The sequence below is a fragment of the Achroia grisella genome, unplaced genomic scaffold (genome assembly GCF_030625045.1).
Source record: "Achroia grisella isolate CSIRO2021 unplaced genomic scaffold, CSIRO_AGI_Agris_v1 utg821, whole genome shotgun sequence".
Lineage (NCBI taxonomy): Eukaryota > Metazoa > Arthropoda > Insecta > Lepidoptera > Pyralidae > Achroia > Achroia grisella.
In genome coordinates this window covers 1,616,130-1,639,602 of record NW_026713035.1, presented here as the reverse complement: position 1 = coordinate 1,639,602, position 23,473 = coordinate 1,616,130, and the positions used below count along the sequence as shown (strand labels likewise).

General features: G+C 30.4%; 1 protein-coding gene across 1 annotated transcript; it reads left to right on the top strand.

Moving 5' to 3' along the window:
- Positions 1-13,490: 13,490 nt before the first annotated feature.
- LOC131851985 (venom peptide BmKAPI-like) lies at positions 13,491-19,038 on the top strand. Its single transcript, XM_059202546.1, has 4 exons — positions 13,491-13,578; positions 15,301-15,501; positions 16,988-17,170; positions 18,869-19,038. Coding segments are annotated over exons 1-4 (465 nt in total). The 5' UTR covers positions 13,491-13,499; the 3' UTR covers positions 18,871-19,038.
- Positions 19,039-23,473: the final 4,435 nt, after the last annotated feature.

Below are 23,473 nucleotides of genomic sequence, written 5' to 3'. Positions count from 1 at the left end.
ATTGCGACGGAACTGACTTGCTCTTAATACTATGGCTCAACACAGATAGATAGAGACGAACCGACAGTTATACCTATATATTTTAATTTATCCTATTATTATCATGATCATTAATTATCAGCTCTAAGAACATGATTGGTCATAATCAAGTCTGCATAACAAAACCGGTCTTTGCATGTCTTTTACATTTTTACCTGTTTGTACCTGGCTTCTAGTTATTGTTAAAGTCGTTATCAAGAATTTTAAATAATCGACCTATAATATTTCTTACACTAGATTGATAAAAATGTTTTGTAGACAATTAAAATTTATTATCTGATTTAAACTGTAAGCGCGTTAATGAACGTACATATACGTAGATAGGAATATGCATTCTTATTTACAAGTCATGCGTTGGATTATTTTTTCATAGCAGCCACTTGTTTTCATGACTGCTTAGCAGTCATACATCAATAAAGGTATAACTTAGAGTTGTATTGTGATGCAATGAATTGATACTACTCATTGTCTTGATAGTACAAACCTAATTTACGGTATTATTTTGTGAGTAAAATAATAGACTATACAGTTGACTGTCGTTTCAATATATTTCTACATATTGTCAGTTTCAATACCATGAAACTTTATCGGGCAACCACATTACATACGCACTTCCATGAAACAGTATACTGACAACCTAAATCTTGCATTAATACGCGTGGGCAAAAGAGCGTGGGGGTGAGCCTGTTCACAATAAAATTACCCATAGTATAATTATGTTACCCGAACATCACACAAGGTAGTAGAAGCCGCCTAACATTTATCAATTTATTAGGCTACGCAGTGAGTAATAAACTTGAGTTATACATGAACTTCTTCGTCGAATTAGAGCAGTTAAGAATATTGAGGATACAGCAAAATATGAGACTTACGACGTTCTGAATACAGTTTTATAACTTCACTTTATATGGACGTAATAAAATAACAAGTACATATTCTTTGATAAAGTTGCAATCTTGTGGAAAGATGACAATAATGTCGGAATTGTTGGTATCACTTCGCAATTTCTTCAGCGAAATCCATTAGTGTTATGACAACGTACGAATTATGAGTACTGGAAGTGATTGCATGAGCACTCATTGGATTATATCACATTTTATTTTTGATAGACTAATAATATTCTCTCTTTTTAAATTTGACGCGGACATTATTTATACATATAATTAAGAAAAAGAAATTCCCGACACATCGTAAAACCTGGTAGGATCCCGTGATTTTTTCTAATTGTACGTATAAAATTCTCTCTTACAGCTAACTTTCTTTTACTTAATCCCGCAGACATACATAAGCTATCAGTTTAATAACTGTCAAGTTAGAAGTAGATGATACGATGACCATACAATTAGTTAAGATATATGTAATTTAAGTTCATTCATATTATTTTATGAGCCGCACTCTTGTCGGCACAACTTTTGTTGTCATTCTCTTTAAATAAATGTTGACACGACACTGCTCCAACTTCTTTCATAATCTGTTTGATATAAATGTTGATGTTCTCCTTTCCTTTGAAAGTACACACTCTATCCTGAGGAGATAAAACCATCGCTCTTAGGAAATTCCTCCAACTTGTCCTTGACGGGCCTAGGCAGGGAACTCTAAAAAAGGGCGAGTACAATAGATCGATGCAGGTCGCAGTGCTACACGTCTTGTAGCACCGAGTAATAGCCCAAACCCTTTAATAAAAAAGGACATTTTACTTTGTTCAAAAGTATGATTTGTGTAGTTGGAACAGCAAACTGACGACCCGGCTGGTAACCGTCCCACCCGTAATATCACTCATGCGAATCCATTTCTGAGGACAAAGATTTAAAATTAAAAAAATCATACACTTTAGCATTTAGTACACATTATTAACATATCGAATTGGATCGGAACACTAAAATAATTCTGGTAAATAGGTATATAGGTTACACAAGCCATGGTCACAAGTTGACTGGAGTACTACAATGCCAATATCAATAGGTGCCAGCAATTTGTTCAACTTCCGTCACTATACTGTCCAACGAAAATTTACGATAGGTATTATATTACCAGATATCAGTGTATATAAACGCGTATCTTACAATCCAACGGCCAAAGTGAGACTTCAAACTCGAACACTTATTCGAGAACATCGTGATATTTTCACAAAGAATTTTCATAATCGACCTCCAGAGTTATACGGTTAAGTCGTAAATATATTACTTACCATAAAATTATTCGTGTGAAGATCCTAATAACTGTATTAATAGAAATTGTTCCTTCTAGACATTGTTTTGTAGTCAAGCTCCATATGGTACAATTTGTCGCTTCGTGAACACATTAAAAGGAATATCATTTCGCTAATGGACTGCGTATATGTCCACAACTCGAAACAGCGCTCCAGGTGGCCTTTTGTTGACACTTGGGGATTGAGACGTGAGAATATAAATAATATTCCTTTACGACCAGGTATGAATAGTTGGTTTATTATTGCCGACACTTAAGAATATCGTATCAACTATGACATAGAATTACAGGTATATTGAACATTCATATGGACTATGTATTTTTATGATACTATCACATAACCGTAACCAAAATATTTTCATATTTTAACTTAGATTAAATAGCTGTGAGACTATTAGGATTGGCAGCGCGCCTGGGGTGTCACCAGGCGTCCATATGCTACGGTAACCATTTACCATCAGACGGACTGTATGCTTGTTTGCTACCTATCTAGCATAAAAATAATAGAATTAATTTTCATTCATAGATTGCTGGCCCCTAAAGTGCGTTTAAATATGAACATATTGTTTACACTTTTCAATGGAAAAACTAACATGAATTCAAGATGAAATATTACAGTGAATTTGTAATCGATGTAATTTCTGTAACTACAATTTGACAGTTTCTATCTATAAATAGCAGTATTATACCTAACTAGTGTTGTAGTTACTACGATCGGCTTAGGTAACATTATGACCGTCACACGTGAAATAAGTACTAATGCCTATAGTCTGCTGTTCTGCTTTAAAATAAACTTCCTCTGTATACAGAGGAAGTTTATTTTATAGCAGAATAGTGTTCTTGACTATAGTCAAGAAAGTCCATTATAATAGAAATTACAGTGAGTATCCCATATCTCAAAGTTACTTAGTGTTGCTTCGCAGCTAGTTTTGCATTTAGAATGATGACACAATTAGCAGATGTGGCAACTGCAAGACGCGTTTATCGTTCGTTTACTATCTACTTACAGTGCAACTTTGATATTATAAAACAGAAGGGAAATAAATGTATTCATTATTCTAATTAATTCCTTATAATAAGGTTTATTTTACGGTTAGAGGTTACATTGGACTACGATTTGTTTTAACAATATAATTAATTGTTTATTTTTCACAACATTACGTAGATCCTCTACTGATTTCCAAAAATAAATGAGAATGTTCTTTACACATTAGAGATCAGACGTGAAATGCTTTTATGAGATCAAATCGGAACAAATTGTTCAATTCGTTTAATAATACTTTTTCGTATTAATATTAATCTAATTAATTTATTTATTCTCTAAAACAAGACTGACTGCGGGTAATATATTGCGGTAATATATTTAATATCTTAATATAGTTTGATGAAAGTTTATTTAATTACATAAAATTGACTCAGAATATGTATAACTAACACTGAATTATATCCATTCATTGTAAATAAAAATTTGTGCAAAAATAACAAAATATTTTATTAACAAGCGTCGATAGTATTAAATCACTAGAGAACAAAAAGAACAAACATAATACTTAATAGAAACTGTATCCACAAGAAACTATCAGCAATAATTACGACGTGCAAGAGACATCTAATATCCTGTTTAGAATACCATATAAATCATAAGGCTTGGTTGGCAATAGTTGGAATTTCAGGCGAACCCTCGCTACATAATTTAGGTAGCTACCATACAACTGTTGTTACCGTACCAATCTTATTAATTATACACTATTATTTATTCGACCAGACGATGAAAGTACAATAAATAATATATATAATGAACACTACCTGTTATATATTATGTATTAACGCAGTAAATTATAAATATTGAAGAAGTTATTGATTTATTACGAAATTTAAGTGCGTTTGACCTCACCATATGTTGAGTGACGCTCTTAGCTGTTACTAGCAAGCTCTAAAAGTGCCATTCACTATTAATTTGAAAGACCAAATGTTGTAAGTGACGCTGGGAGAGAGTTTCACGGCTTAGATTCTCGCATAAGGTAACTTTACTTTCATGGTATTTAAGTTCACGTTTATTTACGAAATATCCTGTATACTAAATAAAACAGAACTAAGAAATATTTCATTTATGATTTTCTAATTTTGTTACTATAAGCACTACTTAAAAACCCAATTACAATAGTAAAATTTACATTGGACTGCATCTACAATCTTTTTAATTTAAACAACAAACAAATCTTTTTAATATAAACGAATTGAGCTTATATTTATAAATAACTCATATACAGAAGTTAAATAAAAGTAAATTTGTCATAAATCATTGTAATTAACAATGGTTGTTACAAAATATTATAAAGTAAGTACTTATTCTGTTTCTAAAGTCAAAGCTTTACAAATGTCTAGCGTAGATATTACAAAAACCACAAATAATTTAATACTAATAATTATTCGAGCGAATTTGAACTCTAAAGTCATAATGGTATATCACAAACTTGTTCAAATTTAAACTAAGGAAATAGAAGCTATCCCGGACTTGACAAAGCATTCGTCTCCGCAAACAATAGGAGAAGAAATTCGACAAAACGCAAGATAAAGATGAAATATAATTTTGATAATAGAGTAAAATTTATTTCAACTGAGTTTGGCGACTTACTTTATCTGAATTTGTGAGGTGTTAAAGATGTTGTACAGTTTCAGAGTTTGCGGTTTATTAACAGAATTCATGGGGAAAATGGTACAATATTATATTTACACTAACGAATTTATGTAGCAATATATATTTATCTTATCTACATTTAGCTTTAATGAATGTTTATATGAGAATAAGAAAAGATATATAAAAAAGATATAAGTCTAAGTCCGGTCCTCGTAATATAGTCTATCTTCTTATAGAATTTTGCTTAATTCTGTTTAGCCGTTTAGTTGTTAAAAGGTAACAAACAGATGGATCAATAGACACGCTTTCGCATTTATAACAGTAGTATGGATTAAAATGAATTAATATTTACTTCCTATAAATAATAATTGTTTTGTACAATCTACAAAAATACTAATTCTTTTCTTGGAATACGAATTTAAAAAACCCACTTGTTGTCATAAAATACAAATTAAAAGGGTTTATCTCGTGATAAAAGTTACCATAACGTTGAGGGTTGACTTGAGTTCCGCACACTTCACAGCTTTTTAATTAGGGTTTTATTTTTATAGGTACCCACTGAGTTGACAGAAGTTATAAGATGGTCCTAAAATAATACGTATTTTTTTTGTCTTCCCCACAATGTGATAAGGCACGAGCTTAAATACTCAAAATATTTAGAACAATATAAAGAATAAATAAAAATAAATATTTCTTTCTGTAAATGAGTGGAATTTGACTCGGTCAAATAATGTAAATATAAACCCTACTTCAGTCAGTGTTTCTCAGAAAAGATCTACAGGTATAATGGTACTTGTGAATATTTATTAATTTATACAAATATAAAAGGAGATCTCTATGACAGGCGGAGGCTTTCAGTTTGTTTTCTGACACGCTTCTTAAGAATCGCAATGACGGCATCACCTACGAATTTTCATATTTATTTTATCATAATGCTACTTGAAATATTGCTTCAAAATAAATATAACATTTGTATTTCAGAAGTTACTATACTGTACATTCATGTATTACATAAAATAATAACCAAGTATGTAAAAATGTATAAAAATCACCATTTTAGGAGACGATTAACACCATCGTTGTTACAAATTAATGATTTCGTATAAACGAGTACATATTAATATAATAGAGAATGGATAGAAATCATGTCCATTTCATACATTGTTTGCAAGTTCAATAAATAATCGGAAAATACCTACAACAAAGTAAAGTGTCGTTTAAGATTTCCTAAGAGTAATAAAGGTAAAAGAAAGAAAAAAAGTAATATGGAGTGAGGAAAAGTCGTCTTCAACTTGCGACAGTTCGTCCGCCCGGACGAGGACTAGTTTTACTAAACTTTTTAACAAATCTAGAAAAAAACGACGCTAGTTTTCCTTTATTTTGAACTCTTTGCTACGAACCATTTACACAAGAGAATCGTTATAAATGCTACCAATCATAACATAAATACCTACGTAAAACGTATTGTATTTATTCATTAAATATTTGAAACTACTAACGAAACTACCCATGTTAGGATTAGGTAAATGGTTATTATGTTTCTATAATATTATAAACACGAAAGTTTGTGAGTACGGAATAGGTGGATCTTTGTGAAAGAGTTTCACGCAAAAACTACAGAACGGGTTTTGATACTTACAGTAATATAGCTAATACGTCAGAATAACACACAGGCTATAAATTAAATGCGTGTGAAACCGCAGGCATAGTTAGTAATATAATAATAATGTGCAAATAATAATGCAAAATAGTCATAGGTACAAATATAGGTTCATTGGTTGACTTTATTATGTAGGTATTCTCTTTTATGTTCTTTGTATACGCTCTTTCCCTTTACTATGACTGTTAGGCAAAAACCAAATCCTTTGTTCTAGATGCTGGTGTGGCCCTTCCCTATTAAAATTAGAATCCTGCGAAATAAACGTACTCATATAGTATTTGTCTGCAAGTGAATATATATTCTGGATCCTGGTACGTGTTGGAATAAGGAAGATCATAGGAGCAACTAAATTTTAACCTCCTACTTCCACACAGTATTTCACCTAAAACATACATATATTATTTCTATTATCACATATTACTACTACCATATATAACTCCTATCATATATTACCACCAACATCTCCACAACAATGCGAATTACGTAAAGTGGTTATCACGGTACTTCCTCTGCACGGTACCGCGGTTCTGAAATACGCATTAACTGCAGTAATAAGAGCACAAAATGGGTAGTTTATAATAATTCTCGTACACGCCGGGCACCACCGAGTCTCGAGCCTCGAGGCCGCCACAATTATTCACATAATTGCCGCATTATCATTAAAATAAGTCGAGAGGCGTACTTGTAATGATGGATGAAGGATGATGAATATTGTGAAAATTTTATCCACTGTTACTACACGCTGTGACACCAAACGTATTGTTTTATCTCTTGATTTTTAGATCAATATACACAAACATATTCAACTAACTGTACCCGTGGTTTCATCATAATCTTCATGATTTAAACCCGGAAGATCCCAAAAGTCTTCACGACGATCGGACCTGCGCTGCTCGCAACCGACACTTACCAGCGATCTTAACCTGTTCGTCGGTCCACCTTGTCGGAGGTCTTCGGTTTCACCCGCACATGTTCATAAATTTTATATTTATGAACATGTGCGGGTGTGCAGAGCTTGTGTTATGGGTACTAGACAACTGATTTAAATAATTTGATATTTAGTTTTTTGTAAATACATACATAATATACATAGAAAACACCCAGACTGATACAAACAATAATAATCATGAATACAAATGTTTGCACCGTACTAGGAATCAAACCCACCACCCACCTAACGGTAAGTTGTAACCGTCGCCTATATGTATTGAAATTTGAACAGCACTGCGGACATGACGTCATCACCATACCATTAATGAATTACCATTGCGCAGAACGAAGCGGTCATGACATAAGATTTCTCTTATTTTGTAATTTCACTGCCTTATGCATCCTTCAAACACAGTTTGGAAAGCAAGCTGAGTGATAAAAGCGTGACAAATCCACGCAAACGACTTTTTACAATCTGCCTCCGAAAATGTTTTCTATGTGTTTTATTTGTGTCTAACTTAGTTAAGATTTTTATGGCATTTAATTACGTAAAATTATATTGCACTTTTATTAATTATACTCGTAATGACAGTAATAAATTTAAGAAATTCACATTGTTTGTAAAAATGTCTACCTTCGAGCAGCAATACTAGGACTATTCCACAACTACAATTTATGTACATTTCCCGCCTAAATATTAATTACGTAGACTGAATCTTGAACCTACGGTTAAGGATAATAAGATTTATTATAAATTTGAATCTCAAAAGACAATTGTCTCTTTTTGATTAAGTGGTAACTCTGAATAACTGGGAAAATTGTGGTTTGATTTGGTAAAAGATAAACTAGATATATTGCTTTCATGATCCAGATAAACGGACACACTAAGACGGTAGTATTGTTCTGATTTTCAAATTGTATTTAGCTATTCATAATAAATATAAGTAATGGGTATAAGAGAAAAATGCTCATAATATTGATCCTATTGCATACCTTGCTTTTAAAATAGCTACATGTAGATTAACTTATTACGTATCTAGTATATTCTACCTTTCTATAAAAAAATAGATTAGTTGGGTTTCTTGCCAAATCTTCTCAACTGAAATTGCTGGTCGAAATGAATGGTAGAGACAATAATAAAAAATGATAGTTATATAATTTTGTCCGCCGTACAATCAATCTTCACCTCCAACTTTGTTAAGATCTGTTTAGTCATTTAGTTATATAAATGTAACGACAGAAATATTATGTTCGCATGTTTCATATAATATATATCTTCAGTCGTATTCTGCCCTAATAATATATGAAAAAATCAATAAAATGCTACCTTTTACAATAAATAGAATCATATAGATGTGAGACGAAACAAAAGTGCTTTTAAATAAAAAATTAAACCAGTCTGAACTTTCGATTTTCGCCAACCGATTAGGACAGTTGCCTCTTGTCGTTCAGGATTATTAAAAGTTTCCATTCGTCATAATAAAGTTTCACATTGAAAATGCTCACTCCATTTTTTACAGCGCTAGAGCCATGTCTAATTGCATCGAGTGGCGAGTGGTGCAATTTGTAACGGCCTAGTTATGAAAGAGGCGCAATGAAAAAATGTATTGTCACTGAAAATAAATAATTTAGTTTTGTAATCCGCGGTGTCGAGTTTATACTGTTATTTCACTATTTTTAACAAAAAAGAGGTGTGTTACACATTTATATATATCTGTACCTGTCTGTCTGTGTATTTGTGTGACTATTTACGACATCATAGCCCAAAGGGATGGATCAATTATGTTCCATTAATTCTTTTTCTGAAAACTCACGTTATTGAAATGATTTTTTACACTACCTTATGGATATCTCTGAAAACATTTGAAAATATCTACTAATTTTCTGCAAGATAAAGATATTACATAAACTTATTCTACGGCCTCGATGGTCTAGTGGTTTAACACATCACTTTCCGATGGTCGCGAATTCGATTCCCCGCACGGTGCAAACATTTGTATTCATGAGTTTGTATCGATCTGAGTGTATTCTATGTATATTATGTATGTATTTAAAAATATATATATCCAAGTATTTATGTCAATTGTCTAGTACCCATAACACGAGAACTGCTTACTGTCGGACTAGACGGCGCTATGTTGATTTTCCAGGGTTTGGCTCTTACAATATCCTGGGCTTGAAATTATTTTTGAATAATTTTCGTATTGCCTTTTTTAATTTTTACTATTTTTTATTACTTTAAGTAATTTATATTTCGTAATTATTTCTTGTGTGATGTTGGATTAGTAAGTTAATCTTTTATAATGTTATATTAAATAGCAGTTGATAACTGGTTACTAGCCGACTTGATGGATGTATTTTTTACAAAATATACTTTAAAGTTCTTTACATTAGCATCGGCCTCCGGACTAGGATAATACCTGATTGATGGATAGATTGGTAGCTTTAGATTAAATGTGATTGAACTGTGAGTGATCAAATAATAAGAGAGAAAAAATATAGAATCTTCTATAAATTTTTTGATATGACACTACAGAAATTCTTAAAATCGTCAATTTAAATACATTTAAGTACTCACCTTCTTACTAAAAGTAGGCAGTTCTTGGTAGCTCCACGAAAACTTTTCAATCTATAAACTTTTGGGTCTTTACAGTTTAATTTATTTAAGTGTTCCTAATTGTTTTATGTGTATCACAATAAAATACGAAAATATTTTTTTTTTTTAAGTAATAACAAATTAATAAACCAATTTCAAGCATAATCAATTTTGTAAACGGTCACTACAGAACCTAGATGCTTCTGTTTTGACCGTTTAAAAAAGACAGAAAATCTAATCAATTTAGAATTAGTGAATATATAACTTAACGTATGCACATAAAACATATAGTAAGCTAGCACCGTTATGAATTAGATTAAAAATAGGCAAAATTGCTAATGTAATGTTCCCTTGCTGGTAATTAAGAATCTTACGACGACATCAGATAATGTAGTTAAAAACAAAAGTTTACGTTAATTGTCATTTACTTCAAAACAATGACAAAAGTTTTGGCAGTCGGAAACTCGAAAAGAAATTAGCCTTCGAAGAACAAATGTACTTTCATTTGTTGTAAGAAGTTCAATTTCTTAAAAAAAAACTTGTCAATTTGTGCATTACTTATGTAACTATTAGGTACAAATTGGTTACTATTAGCTTAATGACAATATATTTAATTGAAATTTATAATTTAATCCTGAATCCGAACTTATTTGATGGTATAGGGTGAGTATGTCTGTTGGATAAATAATAATAATAATGACCCCGGACAATTCATGCAGTACCATCTAGTCTCAAACTAAGCAGAGCTTGTGTACCTTGTGAATTAAGTCCTTAAACTGATATAAATACTTAACTATATTTGTGCACGACGCACCTCTTTGTATATTATTTATGTATTTTGTCTATTATTTTATATAGAAAAATATATATGATATTGTCAGTTCTTGTTCTGCTAATTATTATACTTTATGTACAAATATTATATTATTGCTTCCTAAAACCCGTGTTTGCATAATTATATTCATATTTTTGGTCCTTCTCCCATAATTTATTAACAAATATCTAAATTTTAAATTCACATTTTTATAAATATGGAAACACGGTCGGGTCGTAAACTAGGATAGGTAAACTAGGACTAACACAATATTTTTTAGAAAATACATACATAATATACATAGAAAATACACAGATTAATGCAAACAGTCATATTCATGAATACAATATAGTTGGGAATCGTACACGTGACCAATGAACAGACCAAGAAAATGGCGAAACATGTCATGATTTCTAAAAGATATATCAAAGGTTTAATCTAATTTTAATTATTGGAAGCATAAGTCTTATACTGTTCAGAAGAAACTTTGGAAACTTAGTATAAAATTATAATTTGTCAGTCCATAATAGGATTAATACATTACATCAACTCCTGGTTTCCTTCATGCAAATATATTTGTATGTCAATTTATATAGGAAGCAAATAGAAAAGATTTTTACCGTGATCGTTTGCGAACAACAAGGTTTCGATAGTATTTTCTTTCCTTTTGATGTTCGTGTGAAATTGTGCGGCAAATGGTCCCGGAACAAATCTCCCCGGTATCTGTTGAAAAATCAATACCTACCTTACTTTTAATTGTATAAATCTGTTAGTGTGTTACTTGTGAACCTATATTAGCCTATACTATTTTCATCAAAAATATCGAAACAACTGTCTACGTACCTTCTACCTATAATAGTATAATATCAATAAGTGAATATATTATTTTCAGAAAACTTGTGTTACACCTTAACTGTTTACACATGTATTGTAATTATGACTTCACTGAGTATAATTGTACATAATTATATTGGATATATATAATTATATATTAGCAACTTTAAATGATTTCTATATTAATGATGATATTAAAATCATACATACATAAAAACGTATTAATTTAAAAACTTTCTTTTCAAAACTTTTAAAAAATCATTTAAAGATATCTCAAATCCAATTTCAATAATAGCACTTCAGTAATTCATAGAGCATAAAAAGCAACACCACGTTACGTCAACTAGTGTTGCAACAAAGAAATAGGATAAGAGGCTTTCTAGAGGAAATCCGATAGAGGTTGAAAGAATACTGAGACAACTACGGTAAATTGAAGTGAAGCTGTCGCTGCTCGCCGCCTTAGATATTTTACCGGTCGCTGAACAACTTTGTTGCGAGAGATTTGCTGCAGTATCCAACTGAATGAGATTTCTTTAAAATTGCTCACAAAATGGACATAAAAATAAAAAATAATGCTTTTAGGTATCTACGAAATAAAAATATGTTAAAAATAGCTTATTTTAGTATTTGCTACAGCAAAATTATGATTTTCTTTATGTAATAATAAACATATAAAGTAAAATATATACACATATATATATTTACATATATAAATACGAGTATGTTGACATGTAGACATGGCATATTCGGACCAATAAAAATTATAAACTTAATTGTAGAGACAGACCTTTGAATATAGACATGTCAGCATGTTTCTATGAACAATGAATAATAGTAAATTTAATAATGATAGTTATGTTTATATTTATATACTTAATTTAATAGTACCTTACTACTACTCCTATTATATAGGGAAAATACAGTCAATTTAAAAGGTACCTTCTTTTTAATTCTGTTCAAAATAAGGGAATTCCTAGTGGTCTTCGTGACGCAAACCGCAAAACAAATAACAAGAAAAATGAAATAACAAGTACAAGGTCCATCAAGAATTGTATTTTAATTAATATGGTAGGTAATAATGGTGTTGTACAAAACAATACTGATTATTTTATGATGATCTGTATTTGTAGTTGCAATGAAATAATTGCAGATTTAAGATTAATTCAGGATGAAGCAAATTATTATCCTTATCTAGTAATTAATGCCGTGATTCTATTAAGATTTTAAACTGTGTTTTTTCCTATAAGATATATATTTTTATACCTTATTAGCCAACGGCAAAAAACGAGGGAAGATCTTCAATTTGTTTGGATGTTTTTTTATGTCTATTTCCACAGATTTCGACCACTTCTAGACCTTGCTTTAAGAATTTTTTCTTATTTTAAATTATATACTTTCCCATTAGGCTCAACGAAACTATAAGAATAAGTTCCAAGATTAAGTGAAAACCATTTAAATCTAATAAATACAATTTAACAAATAATTAAAACGTAACATTGAAATTACTGTAAATGTAATTGCTCGGTTTATTACTTAAAAACACAAAAAGCAATCATCCAAATGAACGCTTATTAAGAAGATTGTAGAAGATACCGAGCAATCAGTTAGTGATTTATTTTAAGGATATCAAATCAAGGAAAAATCCATTGAGTTCGCACTCAAGAATCAAAGAGTCATTGCGAAGGAAAAAGGAAAATTAAACATTTATTTGATTCTAAACTCCGAGTCAAAATTTGCGTAAAATTGTTCTCAGTTTATGTCTAACTGTCGACAAGTGCAGATGTCAATTACCATAATGTCGAAGTTTATAGTGTTTACATTGGTCTCGTCGTTTTGGATTTATTATATTCACAGCGAAGGTAGACATTAATAATTATTCTTAATTATTAACAATACTAGAATGTATGTTACTAAACTGTATATATACTATATACTAGAAATATTATTAATACATTAAATTAAATTTAAAAATGAATGAATCATTGGTTTAATATTATTAAGTAGCTATCATTAGTAATTTTTGTCTATGAATTGTTGGTACCTGCACGCTAATTTAATGCACTTAAACATGTGTATTGTAATAACAATATATTCAAATATATCTTTTTTCGCAATATGTGACAATATTTTGTGTCCTCGCACGGTCTAATATTGAAATCAGCAATCACTCCAAAAACAAAGATCCAAGATTGATGCTGAAGTCTACCGAGTAAACCATGGAATTAATATTTACAATTTAAGAATTAAAATATTCAAATTCTAAATATCTTTATTCATGTAGGTCTATTACAGACTCTTATGATATGTCAAATCTACAATCAGTTCGAATGATTTCGTGATGAGAAGAACTGACAAGAAACTCAGCTCGTATTCTTTTCAAATAAATGTTTACAATAATACAGATTCATTTTTAATTTTAAATTTGGGAGAATAGAGTGACCACGAGCATATGCTATTGCAAAAGCAAATAGTCTAATCAGTGTTTGTAACCCAAACAGACCAGTCTCCACAAGCAGCACCCGTTCACGAGTATGACAGATATATAGTATATACTTTTTGAATTTGAATATATAAGTAAAAATTCTATTACACATATATTATCGTGGATCCTTTGAATAAATAAATGATGACCTGAAATATAAGTCTCAGGTTCCGATTGTTACAACATAAACGTATTGTATTATAGGTAACAACGTGATTGAAGTGGTACTAAAACAAATAAAAATCTCTTTATTTCGTTATATTAAATTATTTATTATTAATAATTAATTAATTAAAAACTACGACACGTCTTATATATTTTATTAATAAAAAGTATCTAAGTTAAAAGAAATACCCTGTCATATCTCACCTAAAGTATCTATTATATTATTTCACCTCATCAAATTTAAGAGCGTTCGTATGACATAATTGTAATATGGAAATGAATAATGATAGTCATAAACCTGCAATGTTTGTGATAGTCATAAACTTGATATTATTAAATGGCACATACAAGATACATCAAAATTCAGGACGTCAGCAATCAACATACAACAAAGTCACTTTGTCCTTTACAGTGTCCGATGACAACATAGTAATATGATTTTATTTGATAAATTTATGGAAAGATGTATAATCTCTTTAAAGAATTAAAGGTCCGAAAACCTTGGTCTACTTACTTACTACCCTCTTTTGTAGGGCTCATTTTATACTATTGATAAACAAACACCAATAACAAGCGCAAAAAATTGAGAGGCGATAGCGATCTCATCTCTATTTATAATGATTTTAAATATACTAAGTGAAATTTAAGAAGTTACATTTATGTATTAATAACCTATATTATATATTATACCATATTATGTTATCTGTGATTATACTATAACCTAGGTTTACAGTCATAAAAATTTCACAATAAGAACATTTTAACTTTTCTAATAAAGTCGATTTAAATTTTTAAAATAATATTTAAACCATGCCAAAAGCATCGTATACTTTATTTTATATATATTATAAAGAGGAAATATATGTTTTTTTATTATGTACTAAACTGATTCATGGTAATACTCTGAGCTAATGGATACTCTCCATCTTTTCAGTGGTCCAAATAGTAAAACGTTCAACATGCCAACACAATGAGATGCAAGTGGAGTGTACGCACTGCGGCCCCAAGACATGCAACGAGCTAGGCTCACCCATCCCCTGCATCGGCGCCAATGGAGTATGCAGACCGGAATGCGTATGTATCGATGGATACGTGAGAGACACTAATGGAACATGCATACCCAAAGATGAATGCCGTAAGTTATTTCCTAATGTGTTAAGGTATGACTATTGGAATCTGAGACTGCCTGTACTAACTAATATGCTTAATTTTTAATACATTTCGTATTTTTATTGTCTTGTACTAAGTTTATTAATTAGCTACCGTTAAATTAAACCTTATTAATGCTGATGATGTCGAATAACTTGTATATTTGTGTTCTATTTTTAAATAACATATTTTATTAATAACTATATGCAGCGTAGGTTTAGTCATAAACGGTATATTAATTAAAAATGTCAGATACGATACTTCTGAAACTTATCCACTGTCTTCAAGCTGATGGCCTACTAAACGCTAAGCTATATACATGAACAGCACTACGGATATCATATTATCATGTTTCAGCTGTGAAACCATTTATGCGTTGCTATTCAGTGGACTCAGATTTCATACGTCTTATCCTAAAATTTCACCCTACAAACAAAACGCTGCTTACAAAGCAAGATGCTTAACGGCTGAAATATGTGAGACTGAGGTATCCACTCAGACTAATTTTACAGTCTACCTAAAAAACGCGCACGTGGCACCCCTAAATTTTTAGGCATCCATATAGCCTACGGTAACGTTTAACGTCGAAGATGGCCGAATGCTTGTTTACCACCATGATATTATTAAAAAAAAACCTACATTTCTATATTCTATATACTAGCATTAGTAGTACCTAAGTATTAATAGTAATCATACTAAGTAAACATGCCAGATTTGCATAAAAGAAGAGAATCAATAATAATATTTAAGTACAATATATACAAACAAATGAGTATAACTAGCAAGGAAATGATACTAAAGTCGCATAGTTGTTGTATTAGTGTTTCTCTGTGAAATGAGGAAAATATTTGCAATGCATCTATAACACACCTTAAAGTAGTTATGTACATATACAAGTTACTTTACGGAAATATTGTCTGCCAATTGAGTATCAAGTGAATTATACATTTTAAACTTGTATGTAATGGTACTTACTAATTGAATAATTTATTCTACACAAGACCTTATACATTACTTTATGTATGTTTTCAGAGTGAGTTTGATTAATATAATCAATCACATTTTTTTTTATTAATTCGATGTCATTGATCATTTGGCATTGAGTTCTAGGTGATGGATTGACTTATCATTCGTTAAAAGTGTGATAAAAAAATGCACATAGTTAAGTTTTTGCGACATCTTAAACGAAGTGGCTTGATTAATCGAATGGTAAGGAATTACAAGAATCTATGAATAAAATTAATTAATTTGACTTTGATAGTATCAAGTTTGATCAGTATGGACTCAGGTCCGAGTGTTTTCTATGTATTATTTGTATACATAAAAATAAAATGTCTCTGGAGCCTAGTAGTTTTTGCGTGATAGAGTAATAACAGTGACAAATATCCATCTATACTCACAAACTATCTGGTTTATAACATTATTAAGATGATATAATATAAAAAATAAATACCTATTAATATATTTGTCAGCTAGTTGCGGTGGTGACTACAATGCAACATCTGGTTGCGGAAACCACTGCGGCAACTCATGTTCCGACTACAAAGAAATAAACAAAACGTGTCTCACAGGATGCCGGTACAACAGCTGTGATTGTAAAGATGGATACGTTTATCATGAGAACTTGAAGTATTGCGTTTTGCCAACAGATTGCTGTAAGTATAAATATATTGCAGTACTGTTTTTATCGATGATAGTGGAATGGTGCATCTGCCTGATAGCATGAGAGCACTAGTCTCCATTATTAACAGTGCCGTGTGTGGGAACACATATTCTAGTACTCGTCTAAGACGGTCCAATTGACATGCATTGAGTGAAATAATGGCGGGATCAAACGTCATACTCGTGAACGGGTGGTGCTTGAGTACTGGTCTGTATGCACTTTTGTTTTGACAGAGTTACTATGCCGTGGTCACTAATTTGAATTTAAAGATGTATCTGTAAAATAGACATGTATAAGCCCATTTGAAAAAATAAGACCTGAGTTTTATTTCTTCTTGGCTCGAAAGCACTCCGATTTGACATATGTATATATATTACATTAATACAGTAGATTTGACATATTTTAAGAATCTATAATAGACTTACGTGAATAAAATTATTTTGAATTTGAACAAAAATCAGTACCTATATTCTAATGCGACAACTAGCAAAAAGAGGAAATAATATAAAAAACGGTAGAAAGAAAATTTATTTGAGCGACTAATACTATGTTCACAGTTCATTATATTACTTACGTAGTCTCTCCCTTCACAACAAAATAATGACAGTGATATCTATAGCACTTTGGAAGCATTAATCACTCCAGAAGTGTAATTAGTCACACTTATTGCTTCATTCTTAGAAATTACACTAGTATTTGATACAAAAACAAAAACAACACACGCTTTGCTGATTCACGATAGAAATATGTAATACATATTTCTCATAGACGCTTTATTTTTTATATAACTGAAATGTGAAAAAAGCTTATAGCCCGCCTGATGGTAAATGGTATGACATCCAATAATCCTATATTAAAAACACTCGGGCATTTGTTCACGCCCGTAGTCATTCATGAGTTGTCATTATGGAGGACGAAGATATCATGCCTCCGTGCCCAGTAATTTTACTTATCTTGTTACCATTCAACCTAAACGCATACAAAACAAGCTGTTTAGCGGTTGAGATATGTTCCAATAAAACTTACACAATCCTATACTACATCATCCTCTCAGCCCGTATCCATTTGGTGAGACTACTGGATGTACACTGAATCTCCCCTTATCTCAATACCCAACACCATATACAAGCCTTAAGATGTTTGTATTCAACTAGGTGGTAAGCTATCTATTCACAGAATAACCTGAGTAATAATGGAGGTCATTAAAATTCTGTAGCTTTATTTTCATTCGGGAGTTCAAAAAAACTAAATCTACATATATAGATAGACTCTATACATATATAGATTTAAAATAGTAGAAGAATTACTTGATTTAGATGGATGTAATAATGACTGTATAAAAGTAAATATGCTGAATATAATAATAATATAAATATTATTTCTTTAAAATAAAATATTTTTTGTTTCAATTTTATATATACTATTGCGTACTTTTATAAATCAATACCAAGATTATAAATGTTAAAGTATCTAAGTCTATTTGACATCTTGATACGACCAAACGACTGGATTGAGAGCCCAGAGGATAGCCATCATTTATTTAAAAAGGCAGAAGAAGTCACGGGTAATAAATAGTCTCTATATAATAAAAAAAATAATTATATCGACTTGATATAATTTTATCGGCCATTATAAATCATTTAAAACGTAAAGTTTCCCTGATTACAAACTGTATTGTTTTTTGTTACAGGAAATTTACGGATGAGCTACAAAATGGAACTGTTGAAAGTTTCAGAGATGAATAAAACGAGAGAAGAAAAGTGTACGAAGAAAGTTTTGTTCTAAAGTATGTCAAAGGGACTTTTAAAGAGACAAATGATCGACGTTGTGGAAAATAATACGTTGATAGATAATAAAACAAGTACTTTCTACTGTTAAAAAAATGTGTATTTACTATTTATCATCACGCTGAATACCTTATAGGGTAGGTAGATACTTCCATCTCGATTCACGAATATACCAAATCAAATAAAAATATTTTTATTCGTGGTCTTTGACAGAAACTTGTATAAGATAAATCTAAAATATATTTGTAATCAGTCAAAAAGAATATAGAAGCCTATAACTCTTTTTCTGACTGAGTATGCACACTCACATGAAAAGAGTTCGGTAAGTAAGTAAACTTAGTTCTTAAATAGATGGACCCAATTAAATTTTGTGTATTAGACCAATAGATGGCGCTACCTATCGAATCAGGGCAACGACCACCGGATCCGCTAATTTACGACTTCATCCGCATGTTGTAGTGACCTCGACCAAACAAATAAAAAATATTCAATAATCTAACGCAAAAAAAGTCAAATAAAATTAAACGATTTTCCACACAAACTTCAATCCCCTTTAGGTTACATTTTTTACCTCCTTAAGGATAATATTTTTACAAACATTGTATGTCATATTTACTTGTATTTAATCAACAGCCACAAAAGTTAATTTCAAGCTTCTAGATGTCCTTTCTCAGGGTCTAGACTATGAGTGTACCAAATTTCATTTAAATCGGTTCAGTAGTTTTAACGTGAAAGCGAGAGAGACAGACAGACAGACGAAGTTACTTTCGCATTTATAAAATTAGTAAGAATTAAAAAAAAATTTAAACTCATTGTCAATGAACATTGACGTCGTCACCTCCAATTATCAAGTAATCAACAAAATAATTACGTATCAAATCAGTTTGCAGACCGTTGACTAAATTAGCGTTACTTGGAAAAGTTCTATTAAGTATAAGACAAACAATCGCACAAAGACCCGACAAAGTCAATTAGAGTTGGGGGAATAACATTTTTCCTAACCAATTATGTAGTTTCGAACTACAATTCGACAGGCCGTCAATTGCGAACGAGAAACCAGTAAGACAAATTAATCTGACGTTACGGCTTCTTATAGTAGCCATTTTAGGCCTATGTAGATCCGGATTAGAAGCCCATTTTGTATAGGCAACAGAGGTATCGACTGTATACCTTTATATAATAGCAAAACCAATTTACAGGACTATACAAAAGTCTTTAATTTCTTGGTAATAGCAAATATAATTGACTATTTTTATAATGAATAATTTTTGTTACAAAAATTTAAGATTTTAAGTTGTTGGCTTATATATTATAAGGGTTGTGAACCTAGTACTTATAGGCCACTGACCTGTGACATCTGCAAAACTTTGTTTAATATTTCAGTCTGTCAGACTATTTTTAAAATAAAATGTATTTAAATTGTATACATATATTTATCATCTTGTTCTACTTTCATTTCAACTTCAAGTCAATTGAGATATTCAGGCATTTAGTTATGAAAAAATAACAGATAAAAATATACATACATAGATAGATATACAGACAGATACACTTTTTCATTTATAATATTAGTGGGGATAATAGTCATCAGTCTAAATTAAACTTACCCGAAAGAATTGCAAGCCTATTTTCATACCTGACTGACTCCCTCTCTTTCCGGCGATAAACATCACCGGAAAGTTAGCAAATACCAAATCAAAAGAATCCGACAGATGGCGAGGTTTGCCCCTAGCTACACAATTAATGAAATGTGGAAAGTACTGAACTCTCCATGACGTCAATTATTTTATTAATACAAAAAAATAACTTTACGAAATTGTTTATTTCAATTAAATTGAAGAAGTTTTTTAATTATCGACTTTTAAAGTTTCACGCCACCATTTCGGTGTTAATGAAACCATCTGATCGTAAAACAGTTTTAAAAGCTGCGTCTATAAAAAAAGTCAGACAGTAATTTCTGTATATAAAGGCACATAAAATTAAAAAATTCTCTTTAATGAATCATTTGCACTACGAACTCTGAAAGTAGGAAAAAACTTGGTGAATAATAAAAAATTGACTAGAGTTAATAAAATAATCTTGGAATAGTGAGGTGATGACTCTTCTTGCAAAACACTCAAATTAAAAGTATTGGAAACGCACGTTAGTACTTTGCACATGTATCATAGAATATTTAATGTATCGTACTCGTATCTTTCAGCGCCTCAACATAATATTAATGGTTTGAATTCAAGCAACGTCTTGAAGCAAAATGTAACGAACTTATCAATTATTTTAAGATTTAAACTTTTACAGTAAATACACCTACTTTTAAGTACTTTGTTATTTTTTGTATTTTTTTTATTTATTTTCTGTACAACTTACTTCTATAGATCTTCTACATATACATATAAATCGATCATTATACTATATATAGTTCATTTAATTTCATACTGCTCTAACATACACATAACTAACAACTAGCTCAATATCGTTACAAACTCGCACGTTTCTAATATTAGTAAGAAAGGAAAATTAAAATATATATAAACGCTTCTTAGCCCTAAAGCGACCTTAATTTATAATGTTATTATATTAATGCGAGGTACGACTTTTTGTTCATTTATTTTAATTTAGTTACTTAAAAGCATAAAAACAGTACCCATAATATTTTACACTTAATAATATAATATTTTCAACTTACTTTTAAGATTTTTTTATTGTAGCTATATCTGGAATTGTTTATATTTTATAGAATCCATGAAATCTAATATTAGTATAAATATCGTCTTTTAATAGTAAATAGTTCGAATCACCTTAAGTTAATTCTGAGTCAACAAATCGATACACATCACATCACTAACCCCTAGTTAAGTTTTCGATGAATTTCATAGCGGGCAGGTATTAAATCTCGTATATTCACAAGAAAACTTAAATAATACGAAGATTACTTTGAAATTTGATTCAAACTGACAACAGGGGAATATTAAAATATCAATTTTATGCTTTAACATTCAACGAAGTTTCCAGTCGCAGTCTTTACGTTGAAAGTTTGATGACTTTGAAAATTCTCGGGTTATTGTATTCAAGCAAAGTGGACTACAGAGGTGTCATTAGAAATTTCCAACAAGGATTAATAATTAATTAAGACGTTAACTGGTTGTACATATTTTCAATGTCATTAACGAAACAGGCGACAGAGAAAATATTTTTATCTATGAGAATATAACAAATATTTTTATTTAGATTTATTTATAATAATATCTATCTCCAGCATAATATTTAAAAATCTATGCTATTATTAAACCAGACGTATTATTAATTTTGTACATTATTTTTAAACACTTAATCTATATTTATTTATATCACGTGTGGTAAAAGGGTTTTAGATATATCGATTCGATTAAACACCGTATCCCCTGCGGACGAAACTGTAGAATTACATTCTAAATTTACTAGCATTTTAAAATTTATATACTTTATTAAATATTTATTTATATACTCAGTTGCCTAAAACATTAAAATGGTTGGCATTTATAGATTACGCTAATATTAGATAAAGTTTGAATCATCAGTCGAGTCAGCCGGTTTACGGGCCAAAGCCGATTCCAACTATAAATTGTAAGCTCAGTTCGTAAGCCCTAGTTGATTCCTATCACGTCATCGTTTTGTGCAACTTTGGAAAAGAGTTTAATGGAACGTACTACCAGCTATTCATTTACCGAACATTTTTGTTTATTAAGTTTATGAAAAAGTTTATGAAACAATACAATTAGTTCTCTATAAGGTAGGTTTACAATTAGTTCGCCTCAATTAAACATAATATAAATTTGTATGTTCTTATTAAAAGTTGGTATAGTTTTACAGGTTGTTTATTTTGCTATATATGTTTGAAGTTATGAAAATAAATTTGTATTTTGTCTTTATAGTACCTGCATGACAAGTAATTATTCATATGAAATGAAGAAAGTCTTACAGTTTTTGAAATAGGTAAATAAGTAATTTAAATCTGGATAGAAGTGTACATCTTGGAAATGATTATGGTTAATTCCTAGTGAATTCATCGGAATTAAACCTTCATGTTCATCCTATCATTCACCACTCGTGCCCTGCTAGTACATACGGTTAGAGCATGCACCTTTCTATGTTCATTTATTTAAAAATCTTAGGTCAATATTTAATGAATTCTGATGAAAAAGAGGAATCAATTAATTATATTTAGGAGTATTTTTAATGAAAGCAACAATTTACAAAGGGTGTCGTCTATTGAAATCAGAATGGTCGTTTTATATTACATTATTTTGAGAAGGAAAATAATAGTGTAAAGCAAGGGATTTGGAATTAATTCGTAATTCTATTTTAATCTAAATTTGAATTCTATACCTCTGCAGGTGACATTTATAAATATTATGATTCTATTAATTCTTCGAAATTAGATTGTTGAATTGAATTTCATAATTAATTACATTATATAATAAAATTACATTACCAACTTCAAAATTTATTGTTACATGAATATCTTGTATTGA